A 13,107-nucleotide genomic window follows, 5' to 3' on the forward strand; every position below is an offset into this window, starting at 1 on the left:
ATTTTCTTTCCAAAAATTAAAATATTTGATCTTTAATAACTCAAAAAGTATTGATTTATTTTAATCACATTATATAACAAATTTTGCTTACAATTTGTCCCTCTCTCGATTTGTGGGGTTATTTTTAATAAAGTAATTTTCACTCCCGAGAAGGGGTGACATATACCCCAGGCTAAAACTATTAATTATTTGTCGACTATATATTGTTTAATAATTTATGAGCTCGCAAAATATACGCATCTCAATTATTGAATTGCCATTTTCTTTCTATAGTGCAGTCACTGAAGGTAAAAATCAACTATTACCTTCGATTTCGGTAAATCTCCATTCATTTTCACGAAAATTGGTGAGCGGATTTTGATACTATCAACTTTTTCTGGATCTTATTTTTGATGGGTATTTCTAAGTACTTTGACAAGTATTTAGTACCTAAGTGTTATAAAATGCATCTTTTTCCCATTATTTAAGCTTGAATCCTTAGATTTGAACAGTCGCGGAAAAAAATATACATTTAATTACCAATAACTTACTTTAAATTAACATTAAAGGTTTTTCAAGTAAGCAATTTATTATATTCTTTAGTAGCTTCAATTTTAGTGATGAAAACTTTTTTGTAAAAACTTACAGTTTTTGAGTCATTTATGAAAAATCGCTCTAAAGCATGCATTTTCTTTCCAAAAATTAAAATATTTGATCTTTAATAACTCAAAAAGTATTGATTTATTTTAATCACATTATATAACAAATTTTGCTTACAATTTGTCCCTCTCTCGATTTGTGGGGTTATTTTTAATAAAGTAATTTTCACTCCCGAGAAGGGGTGACATATACCCCAGGCTAAAACCCCAAGTTGTTATTGTCAATTCGTGAAAATAAATGGAGATTTACCGAAATCGAAGGTAATAGTTGATTTTTACCTTCAGTGACTGCACTATAGAAAGAAAATGGCAATTCAATAATTGAGATGCGTATATTTTGCAAGCTAATAAATTATTAAACGATATGTAGTCGCCAAATAATCAATTTAAATTATTTTAAGAACAACTCTCTCTTAAGCCGGGAAAATGGGGTCGTTTTCTTGCGAAGGGGTTGTAGCTATGTAATCGAAAGGTGCGTGATTTAAGAGTTTATTCTTAGAATATAAGCTATGCGAATTAAACTACTATTAACTTTTTTGTAAAAACTTACAGTTTTTCAGTGATTTACAAAAAACCTCTTCAAAACATGCATTTTTTTCACAAATAATTAAAATCTTTGATCTTTAATAACTTAAAAAGTATTGACTTATTTTATTAACTTTATATAATAAATTTTGCTTTTAATTTGTTCATTTATTGATTTGTGCAGTTATTTTTTATAAAATAATTTTCACCCTCGAGGAGGGGCGGTATCCACCCTCAGGGTAAAGGCGCAAGGTGGTACCATGTCACCTTTGTTTCTTGACGTATCCTCTAACCACTGACCAATTTTCGTGAAAATCGATGAAGGTTCACCGAACTTGAAGGTAATCGTTGATTTTTACCTTCAGTGACTGCACTATACAAAATAAATTGCAATTTACTGATCTAAATGCGCGTAATTTGGAAGCTTATAAATTATTAAATGATATGTAGTCGCCAAATAATTAGTTTAACGCATTTTAAATACAACTTTCTCTTAAGCCGGGAAGATAGGGTGGTTTTCTTGCGAAGGGGTTGCAGCTCAATAATCGAAATGCCCTTGATTTAATAGTTTATTCTTAGAGTATATAAGCTATAGGAATTATATCCGCAATACGATATATTTTAAGTTTTCTCAGCATCTTTCTCTTAAGTTAAATCAATTAAAGGGTTGTTTGGGGGTGAAGGGGATGAGCTCAAAAATCGAAACTATATAATTTCAAGAGCTCATAAATAGCTCGTAATTCTGCCGCAAAAACCGATTCAATATTCCTATTTTTAAGTAGTGGGGGGGGCTGACTCAGCCCCCCCCCCACTAGGGTATTAAATTCCTGCTCAGTGGAACGAGCTCAAAATTTTTAGTTTGCGGAATATGAGAGCTCATAAATAGCTCATAAATCAAGGCTATTTGTTTTTTAATTTTTGCAAGTGGGGGGGGCCAGCTCAACACGGGTGTAAACACCCTTGCTAGTGGTTCATGGGATTGGCAAAAACAATATAAGTACCTACATATTTTTTAAAATAGGTATAATAATTTGACCAGTATCTAGTTTTTATTTTTGTCTCGGTTTTTGAAAATATAGAAAATTTTTGCCGAGAATATTCTCGAGAGAATTTTCTGGCCGAGAATATTTTCGAGAGAATTTTCTGGCCGAGAATATTCTCGAGAATATTCTCGTTCTGAAAAATATTCTCTTGAGAATATTCTCTTCTAACATCATTAGGTAAACATAATTTGTAAATTCCAATTATACACTATTAGAATATAAATTAAATCACCTGGATATTGTTGATTTGGACTAATATAAATTCATCAATAAACGAACTTCAGTATAAATATTAATAGGTGTCAGAAATGAAAAATATTGACTCAGATCATCTCTTGGTAGATGTAAGGTTGATGCAGAGAATAAATCTGTAGGTAATATTAAAAAATTAAAGGTTACCACAAACAATAGAATATCAAAAAAAAGTTTTGAAGTGCTATAAGAAGCTACACAATAAACAAAACAGCTAATTTGACAAATATTCCAAATATTTATGCACAAACATTGAATACTGACAAAGAAGTTTGTAAATCGGAAGGTTAAAAAATAAGTTAACAAAAAAAGAAAACACAAAACGGGAATATCTTATGGCATTGGCAGACAACAGCAAAATCCTAATAATTGTAAATAACTCATAATAAGAAACAAATTAAGCTTAGAGCTAATAACTATGAGACACGAGAACACTGAAATTTAAAAGTAATGGAATGTTTTTCAAATTAACTAATAGGGTTATAATAAAAGGGTAATTAATAGAAGAATAACCTAAATTTGAGCTTCTAAAGAAAACCATGCTGATTTTCTTCAAAATTTCTCAAATTCATCTTTAATTTGTAACAAATACCTGCCGACAATCAATATACTTAGTATCACAATATGTGTTAAGATAATTAATAATTTTTATAGTGGTTTATTAGATGACGGTTTTTTGTTTTGCTGGTCTGGAACCACTTGTCAACAAAATATTAAGATAGTGAATGTAAAATTAGAGTATTTTCTTATCAATAACACCAACAATGCAAAAAACAATTGCACAGCAAGCAGCTAATATAGTTGCTTCGCTAGAATATTTATTGATACCGGTAACACTGTTATTGTTATGAAAATTTGACATTTTCTGTTTATTTTTTCCTAAATATCACTACCAAAATGTAGACTCGGAAGTCGCACACAACGACGAAAAACGAGAATACAAAAAGATATACATACATATACATAACTTCAGTGCAGTCTAGTTAAAAATTGAAAAAAACTGTTTCAAAGTATTGTATTCTATTCATATAAGGGGCAACATTTTTTCCAATTTTTTTATAGCTTCAACATTATTATAAGAGTATTTTATTTATTATATCCTTTTCTTATTATAGTGTTAGTTTACATTTGGTGTTGAAATAGTTCACACTTGTGTACCACATGACATAAAATTGGTCAGTAGAAAGATGAACACCCAGATATATAAATAATGCTAAATATACTTGTAATTTCAATGGCACACTATTACAATATGATGGGAGTAGTAACACTAGAAATGGAGTTGGTATAATTGCTGATAGTGAAATGAAAGATAACGTAGTAGAAGTTGTAAGAACGAGTGATAGAATGATGTCAGTGAAATTTGTAATTGATAAAAGAGGTATTGAATGTTGTGTGTGTATGCTCCTCAAACAGGTTTGGGTGAGAATGAAAGAAGAGCTTTCTATGACCAATTAGGAGACGTACTGAGTGATATTCCAGCAGAGGAGAAAGTTATAATAGGAGGTGATTTCAATGCACATGTGGGCCAGGCCAAGACAGGATATGAAACAATATATGGGGGATTAGGCTTTGGAACTAGAAATGAAGCTGGAGATGACATGCTAGAATTAGCAACAGCATTGGGTATGGCGATTGTTAACACATTCTTTAAAAAGAGAGAAACTCAACTTATTACCTACAAAAGTGGACAACATCAATCCCAAATAGACTACTTCATCATAAGGAAAGAAGACATACGTGAATGCAAGGACTGCAAGGTAATAGTTAGTGAGACAGTAAGCCAACAACATAAGCTGCTTGTTCTGGACATCGAAGTAAAAAGCGAAACTAAACAAAAATATCGGAGAGGACCACAAAAAATCAAGTGGTGGATGCTAAAAGATGAGAAGGAAGGTCTATTCAGGGACAGAATAGTAGAAAAAATATGTTGGAACATGAAAGGAAGCCCGAACACAATTTGGAGAAAAATGGCCAATATTATTAGAGAGACGGCTATTGAAATACTTGGGAAAACGTCAGGAAAGAAGTTTGAGGAAAAAGAGACTTGGTGGTGGTCAAATGAAGTACAAGAAAAAATAAAGGAGAAGGGAAAATTATATAAAAAGTGGCAAGAAACCAGATCAGACATAGATCTTCAAAACTATATGGTCGCCAAAAAGGAAGCGAAAGTAGCAGTACCAAAAGCTAAAGCAGAAGCGTATTCAACCTATACGATCAATTTGATACCAGGGAAGGCGAAGCAAAGATATATAAAATAGCCAAACAGAGAGCAAAGAAAGCAATCAGATTAGATGTATCCGAGATGAAAATAATAAAATACTAATTCACGAAAACGATGTCAAAAAGAGATGGAGAAAGTATTTTGACAGTTTATTAAATGAAGAATTTGACAGACAGCCTGTGGAGTTAACGGAGACAGTAACAGCAATGGTTACCAGAATAACAAACGAGGAAGTGGCTCAAGCGCTTCAAAAAATAAAGAAAGGAAAAGCAGTCGGACCAGATGATATTCCTGGTGAAGTATGGAGAGCATTGGGAGAGACAGGAATAACTTGGCTAGCAGGTCTATTTAATAGAATTATGGAAGTTGGACAAATGCCAGACGAATGGAGAAGTAGCAGTATATTAGTACCTGTCTACAAAAACAAGGGAGACATACAACAATGCACAAACTACAGGGCTATAAAACTACTTAGCCACACCATGAAACTATGGGAGAGAGTAATTGATAGACGGATACGTGAAGAAACCGAAATATCCGATAATCAATTTGGCTTTATGCAGGGCAGATCAACAACAGATGCAATTTTCATTGTAAGGCAACTGATGGAAAAATACAGGAATAAAGAGACCAACGCTCATATGGTATTCATTGATCTTGAGAAAGCATATGATAGAGTTCCTCGAGAGATTCTGTGGTGGGCACTCAATAAGAAAGGAGTCCCTGGCGAATATGTAAAGATTGTGAGAGATATGTATGAGGGAGTAACGACTAGTGTTAAAACAGGTGTGCGAGAGACTGATAAATTTCAGGTGAAAGTAGGATTGCACCAAGGCTCGGTGCTTAGTCCTTATTTATTTTCATTAGTTTTTGACCAGATAACAGCGAAACTACAGGGTAGTATTCCATGGTGCCTAATGTATGCTGATGATGTAGTGTTAATAGGAAATAGTGAAAGAGATTTAGAACAAAAACTGGAACAGTGGAGACAAGCTCTCGAGGAAAAAGGTTTAAAACTGAGTAGGACAAAAACAGAGTATTTGGAATGTTCATTTAAAGATGGAGTTACTACAAATGAAATTGTATCTTTGGATGGTGAAATGATTGTGAAAAGCAATAGTTTTAAGTACCTAGGATCGGTATTACAGAGTAATGGAGAAATAGATGGAGATGCATGCAGTAGAATTAGGGCTGGATGGATGAAGTGGAAAGAAGCGAGTGGTGTGTTGTGTGACAGAAAAATTCCAATGAAGCTGAAGGGAAAATTCTATAAAACAGCCATAAGACCGGCTATGATGCACGGAACTGAATGTTGGGCAGTGAAAAAGAAAGAGGAACAACGAATGCATGTGGCGGAAATGAGAATGCTTAGATGGATGAGTGGAGTGACAAAGAAGGATAAAATTAGAAATGAGTATATGAGAAATGAGGAAGTCTAGGTGTGGCACCAATTGATGCCAAAATGAGAGAGCATAGGTTAAGATGGTTCGGTCATGTTCAACGTCGAGACGTTAATCACCCAATAGCCGTTCAACGTCGAGACGTTAATCACAATAGCTGAAGTGCAGATTCCTGGAAGGAGTAGGAGAGGAAGACCAAAGAAGACCTGGGGGGAGACGATAAGGCAGGACATGTTGGTAAAGGGGATTAACATTGATATGACCCAAGATAAACGGGCTTCAGTATAAATCTTAAGAGATATCAGAAAAGAAAAATATTGACTCGGATCATCTCTTGGTAGATGTAATGTTGATGCATAGAATTAAACTGTAGGTACTATTAAACAATTAAAGGCTACTACAGACGATAAAATGTAAAAAAAGTTTGACGTGCTCTAAAAGAAGCTACACAAACATAGAATACTGACAAAGAATTTGTAAATCGGTAAATCGGCAGGTTAGAAAATTAGTTAACAAAAAAAAAAAGAAAACAAAAAAGGGAATATTTTGTCATTGCAGACAACAGCAAAATCCTAATAATTGTAAATAACTCATAACAAGAAACAAATTAAGCCTAGAACTCATAAGTATGAGACATGAGACCAGCGAAATATAAAAGTAATGGAATGTTTTCCGAATTAACTAATAGGCTTATAATAAAAGGGTAACTAATAAAGGAATAACTTAAATTGGAGCTTCTAAAGAATACCTACCATGCTGATGTTATTCAAAATTTCTCAAATTCATCTTTAATTTGTAACAAATACCTATCGACAATCAATATCGTTAATATGAAAGTATGTATTAAGATGTTTAATAATTTTATGTGTATTGGTTTATTAGATGACGATTTTTTATTTTGCTGGTCTGGAACCACTTGTCAACAAAATATTAACCTTTAACTACCCGCGCATCAAGTTATAACATAACTACACGCGTGGCGTACTTTATACGCCACAAGAAAATACACTTAATAACAGCGGATTTGTTTATTTTTTTTTGAAAAAATACACTTAGTTGTTTGTATAAACCTTATTCGGCATCAGTGAATACTTGGAGTTCCTTCTCACTAAGCCAATTGGGATTTATAACTGGAATCATGGAATAATAACTGGATTCCATGATAAATAAAATTACTAATAAAAATTTTTTTGAAATGTGATTTTTTACAGAAGAAAAAGTATTGTTTATAAAGAAAAATATATTTTGTGCCATAATGACTAAAAAACAATTGAAATATGTGCTACTTATATTAATATAATCGAGGCGCATATTGTCCACCACCGGAAGCAACAAATAATAAACTGTAAATTACGATCTTCCCAGAACACCGATTATAACGAAACTAAAACCAAATTGTAAAGCACATTCCAGTGATAGGTTAGAGAGATAAATAAGGTCAAAAATTAAATTTTTAAATATATTTGCAGTAGAATTCTTATATCTGGCGTACAAAATACGCCAGCACGTGTGGTTAAAGGTTAAGATAGTAAATGTAAAATTATAGTATTTCTTCTACCAATAGCATCAACAATGTAAAAAACAATTGCACAGCAAACGGCTAATATACTCGCTTCCCTAGAATATTTAGGTAATGACACCGGTAACACTGTTATTGTTGTGAAAATTTGACAATTTCTGTTTATTTTTTCCTAAATATCACTACCTCACTACCAAAAAAGAAAACTAAGAAGTCGCACACAACGAAGAAAAACGAAAATACAAAAAGATATAACTTCACTGCAGTCTAAATAGTTAAAAATTGAAAAATTATTGTATTCTATTCATATAAGGGACATTTTTTCTCATTTTTTTATAGCTTCAACATTATTATAAGAGTACATATTTTATTTATTATATCCTATTCTTATATGAAGTGTTAGTTTACATTTAGTTTTGAAATAGTTCACATTTGTGTACCACATGACATAAAATTGGTCAGCAGAAATGTGTAGAACCCAGCTATGAAAAGAATGGTAAATATACGTATAATTTCAATTGTGCACTATTACAGTATAAATTAAATCACCTGGATATTGTTGCTTTGGACTAATATAAATTCATCAATAAACGAACTTCAATATAAATCTTAAATATCAGAAAAGAAAAATATTGACTCAGATCATCTCATGGTAGATGTAAGGCAATGCAGAGAATAAAACTGCAATAATATTTAAAAAAAATACAGTCTCCAGTCTACCACAAACAATAAGATATCAAAAAAAGTTTTACGTGCTATAAAAGAAGCTACTCAGCTAATTTGACAAATATTCTAAATATTTATGCACAAACATCGAATACTGACAAAGAAGTTTGTAAATCGGCAGGTTAAAAGATAAGTTAACAAAAAAAGAAAACAGGAAATATATTACCGATCTTATGTCACTGGCAGACAACAGCAAAATCCTAATAAAATTGTAAATAACTCATAATAAGAAACAAATTTAAGCCTATTAGAGCTAATAACTAAGAGACTTGACAAAACTGAAATTTAAAAGTAATGGAATGTTTTCCATGTTAACTAATAGGGTAGTAATAAAAGGGTAACAAATAAAGGAATAACTTAAATTTGGAGCTTCTAAAGAATAGCATGCTGATTTTATTCAAAATGTCTCAAATTCATTTTTATTTTGTAACAAACAACTGCCGGCAATCAGTATCTTTAATATGAAAATATGAATTAAGATGTTTGGATTTATATTAGTATTGGTTTATTAGATGACGGTTTTTTGTTTTGCTGGCCTGGAACCACTTGTCAACAAAATTTTAAGAGAGTATTAGAGTTTTTCTTACCAATAACACCAACAATGCAAAAAATAATTGCACAGCAAGCAGCTAATATAGTCGCTTCCCTAGAATATTTAATGACACCGGTAACACTGTTATTGTTGTGAAAATTTGACATTTTCTGTTTATTTTTTCCTAAATATCACTATCAAAATGTAAACTCGGAAGTCGCACACAACGACGAAAAACGAAATCCATACGAACGCACATGTTCGTCCTCTCGTTCACATAACATCACTTCGTCTGGTTCACAATTTCTATTTCCAAACCCCACTGTGATCACTGCAATTCCCTCGATTGAAAATCATGATGAATGACTAGGGTGGGGACGGGTCATTTATTTTTGTTTTCCAATTAGAGAATTGGATCTGCTGTGACACATTTTCGTCTCCCGCACAAGGCGATATATTTTCGGTAATTAAAAAATTAATAAAAAAAATATAACTTAGTTTTTTAATATATATATATTAGCTTGACGATTACGGTTGCAATTTCTTTTAGTTGCTAGAACTCTAAAACAAACCATAGTTTATTAATTTGTTAAAAATATAATATACCTATCTTATGCTTAATAAACTTTTATATATCTACAGTAGTAATTTAAAAATGAGAAGAAAAATGGCAGGAAAGAATCAACTTATCTAAAATAAGCTGTGATCATTTTACTTTACTGTAAAACTAAACAGGGCCGGTTCTAGGGTTTTGAGCGCCCCGGGCAAAATAAAATTTGGCGCCCTTTCATACAAGAATATCCCTACAAATTTACTGCAAATATAAAAAATAGCAGAAAAGGCAAACAATTCAAAATTTCACTATAAAGAACTATGTAAAAATATATTTATATAAAAAATAGTACAATAGTTATTATTTATAACTGGTCCAACATATGACATATCATAAGGAAGTTCAAACGACAAAGCAGCGAGATAAAAGATAAAGATAAATGCACATTGTCAACAAGCAGAAAAAAATGTGTATGATGTTGTACAATACCAAAAAAGAACCCATGTTGAGCTGCCCCCACTTTCCTTGCCCTCCACTGCCAAATTTTTTTAAAAATAGCGTTGATTTATGAGCTATTTATGAGCTTTCATATTCCGCAAATTAAAAATTTTGAGCTCGTTACACTGAGCAGGAATTTATTATTATAGTGGGGGAGGGGGGCTGAGTCCCCCACAATAATTAATTTAATTTATTTTAAGTACAACTTTCTCTTAAGACGGGAAGATGGGGTGGTTTTCTTGCGAAGGGATTGTAGCTCAATAATCGCAATGCGCGTAATTTAAGAGTTAATTCTTAGAATATATAAGCTATACGAATTCAATGAATAAGCATTTATTAATTTTTTATTACTTATCTCATAAATAATGAGTAGGACTATGATTCGATACTTAGAACCAAAATATGGGAAGCAATGAAATACATCGAAGTTCCTTGAATATTAATAATAGCAGTAAAAGCAGTCTACAAGAATAACAAAGTAGCTATTAAAATAGATAATATAATAATATGCAGTCCATTTAAGACAATACAGTGAAAACTGTTTAAATTCTTAGTAATATGCAAGGTGTTTCTAAATAAGTGCGACAAAGTTTAAGGGCTACATAAAAAATAATGACAGTTTCTATAAACGTATGTACGCAAATGATTCGTTTCAAAACTGCTGTTGAAATTTTTCTTACAAACCGACGATTTATTTAGTGCTCTAAAATCGGTTGAGATATGCAAATGAAATTTGATGGGTTTTAAGAGATAATTATTGCGCATTCTTTTGATATAAAATGAAGAATTTTATATCTAGCATTGGCGCGAACACGGGTAATAGTCTCAATTTAAAAAAAAGTACGCCACTGAGATATTTCAAATAAAAAATAATTTTGGAATTCCTCGTTCAATTTGTGGTACAAAAATATATCTTTCCTCTTTTTTCATGCAACGCGCCGTTTTTATGCAAAAAATAAAACATCTTAACCTTACAAAGTATTCGAAATAAGTTTCTATATGTATATTCATATGAAAAAGAACTTGTCATTTCTAATTTATTCAGACCCAGTTTATTGACAGAAAAATTGTTAAGAGAGGAAATAAATCACTTTTGAATGAAAGAATAGGTAGGTAAATTTATTTAATGACACAGATGAGAATAATAATTTTAAAAAATCACTTCAAATGTTCAAAATTCCCGTCATTTACCTCCACACAATGTGCAATTTAATATTATGTTTCCTACCATAAATTTTATATTTTTAATTACGTCAATACCTACTTAACGAAATTTGTATAACGTAAAAAAATTAAAAAAATTACCTGAAATACCAAAATACCACAAATTCTCTCTCTACCAAAATACCACAAATTCTCTCTCTAATGCCGGATTTATACTCAGCTATTGCCACTGCTGCTGTCGTTGACGGAAATATTGCCCGAAATACGATATCGATGCGAGTGAGGTATTTACATCAGTCCCTCGCCGTTCCTCGTCAATGTCCTCACAACTCATTACCGAATGACTCACAAGAAAGGAATGTGATAAGAGTATCGTCTTGCTCCCTTACTCACTTGACGCTTTGCCGGCGGCAAGTGAGAGAGAGAGTAGTTGAATGTGAATACCCACTCGTCCTCGCGCTGCCTCCCTTTGACTTCCGCCACAGAAAACCGACTCTTGGGGTATGTAGGTGCAATAGCAATAGCATGACGAGCAGCAGCGCGAGTGAGCTATTTACACATTCACGCTGCCCACTTCCCTGTCCAATTCCCTGCCGAACAGGGCTGAGTATAAATCCGGTATAACAAATCTTTGTTTTATTTTATTTTAATTATCACACATCCACGGACACACGCCAATATTGTTAACGCAAAGTTTACAGAACAGAAAGACAAAATAATTTAACCATAACATTGAGAAGTATATATTAACATCCCTGACATAATAATCTACAAGCGCCAGTATTATAATAATCCCTGACTATTCATAAATTTGATCTTTGTGACAAAAATGTCCTTTTGAAAACTGAACAAACTTTTTAGATCGTAAAAAACATTTTATTCTGCATTAATATTGTATGGGCGATAAAAATTCTTAGGTTGCATTAAAAATTAGGATTACATTGGTTAGAGAATTTTTGTTTTTATTTATTAATCTTTTTTGGGTTATTGATTCTAATTATAGCTCAATAGTTTTCTTATTATTAAAATTATTATTCAATAATGTCTTAGAAATAATGCCCAAAGTTATAAAAAATAATGAATGTAAAAAATATTTTATTTTTTTATCGGCATCCCTCAAAATTTGGCGCCCCTAAAAATTCGGCGCCCCAGGCGGTCGCCCGCCTCGCCCGCCCCTTTATCCGGCGCTGAAACTAAAATAAGTATTATATTAGATACATATTTATTTTTCAAAGTGACTAGTTTTCATTTAAACCTAAATATTTATTTATTTACAAAGCTCAACAGCCTAGGATTAAAATACCATTAATAAACTGCTTATTCTTCTTCTCTTCTTCTTTTTGTGCAGACATGACTGTCTGTTTTCTCAATGTGCCTCCAATTATTTTTTTACATCCATTTTATTGCGATTTATTTTACACAAAAAAAAGAAACAATACATGTGAGTGTAAATGTTAAAAAAGTGACACAATCAGAGTCAGTATTCAACCAGTAGTCCAGAGTAATAAGGATTTTCTCGGGACGCTCAAAGATCCAGGTATCTGACTACTTTTTTAGTTATTGTAGACCTATAGGAAGAAAACCTACCTGTTTCCCGCCTAGAGTTCGCGTTCGTTTTTTAATTATTAACAATTTAGTGCAAAAATCGCGATTTTTTCGATTCTTTGCACTTCATTCGAAAGCTAAATAGTTGACATAAAATTACAAAATTCAGTTTTTTAGAACATTGAAAAACCTTCAAAATGCCGATTTGTGAAAGTTAAAAAGTTAATTTGTTGCTACGCAAACTGCAAAAGTGAAAATCGTTATTTGTTAATAACTTTTACTAAAACTACCTTAGAACTTAGTGTTTCACCCAAAGTTGGGTATTGGCGTACTTAACAAACCTTCAAAATTTGAGACCGAGCCATTAATTAGTTTAAGAGTTATTCTGTTTGTTTACCCAGAGACCATTATTTTGCAATAAGATAAGACAGAAAATAATGAAGATAGGGCAATTCTGAGTATGCCAAATGAAAGTTGAAGAGTGATAG

General features: G+C 32.1%; 1 protein-coding gene across 1 annotated transcript in view; it reads right to left on the reverse strand.

Annotated features, from left to right (window-relative positions):
* LOC114336102 (protein trapped in endoderm-1) overlaps nucleotides 1-9,247 on the reverse strand; it is a 217,685-nt gene extending 208,438 nt beyond the window's left edge. The window contains exon 1 of the mRNA XM_050663360.1: nucleotides 8,915-9,247. Within this exon, the coding sequence (XP_050519317.1) occupies nucleotides 8,915-9,026 (112 nt within the window). The 5' untranslated portion in view covers nucleotides 9,027-9,247. The remainder of the gene's footprint in view (nucleotides 1-8,914) is intronic.
* Between the last annotated feature and the right edge of the window lie 3,860 nt (nucleotides 9,248-13,107).

Source organism: Diabrotica virgifera, chromosome 10 (genome assembly GCF_917563875.1).
Source record: "Diabrotica virgifera virgifera chromosome 10, PGI_DIABVI_V3a".
NCBI classification, from domain to species: Eukaryota; Metazoa; Arthropoda; class Insecta; order Coleoptera; family Chrysomelidae; genus Diabrotica; species Diabrotica virgifera.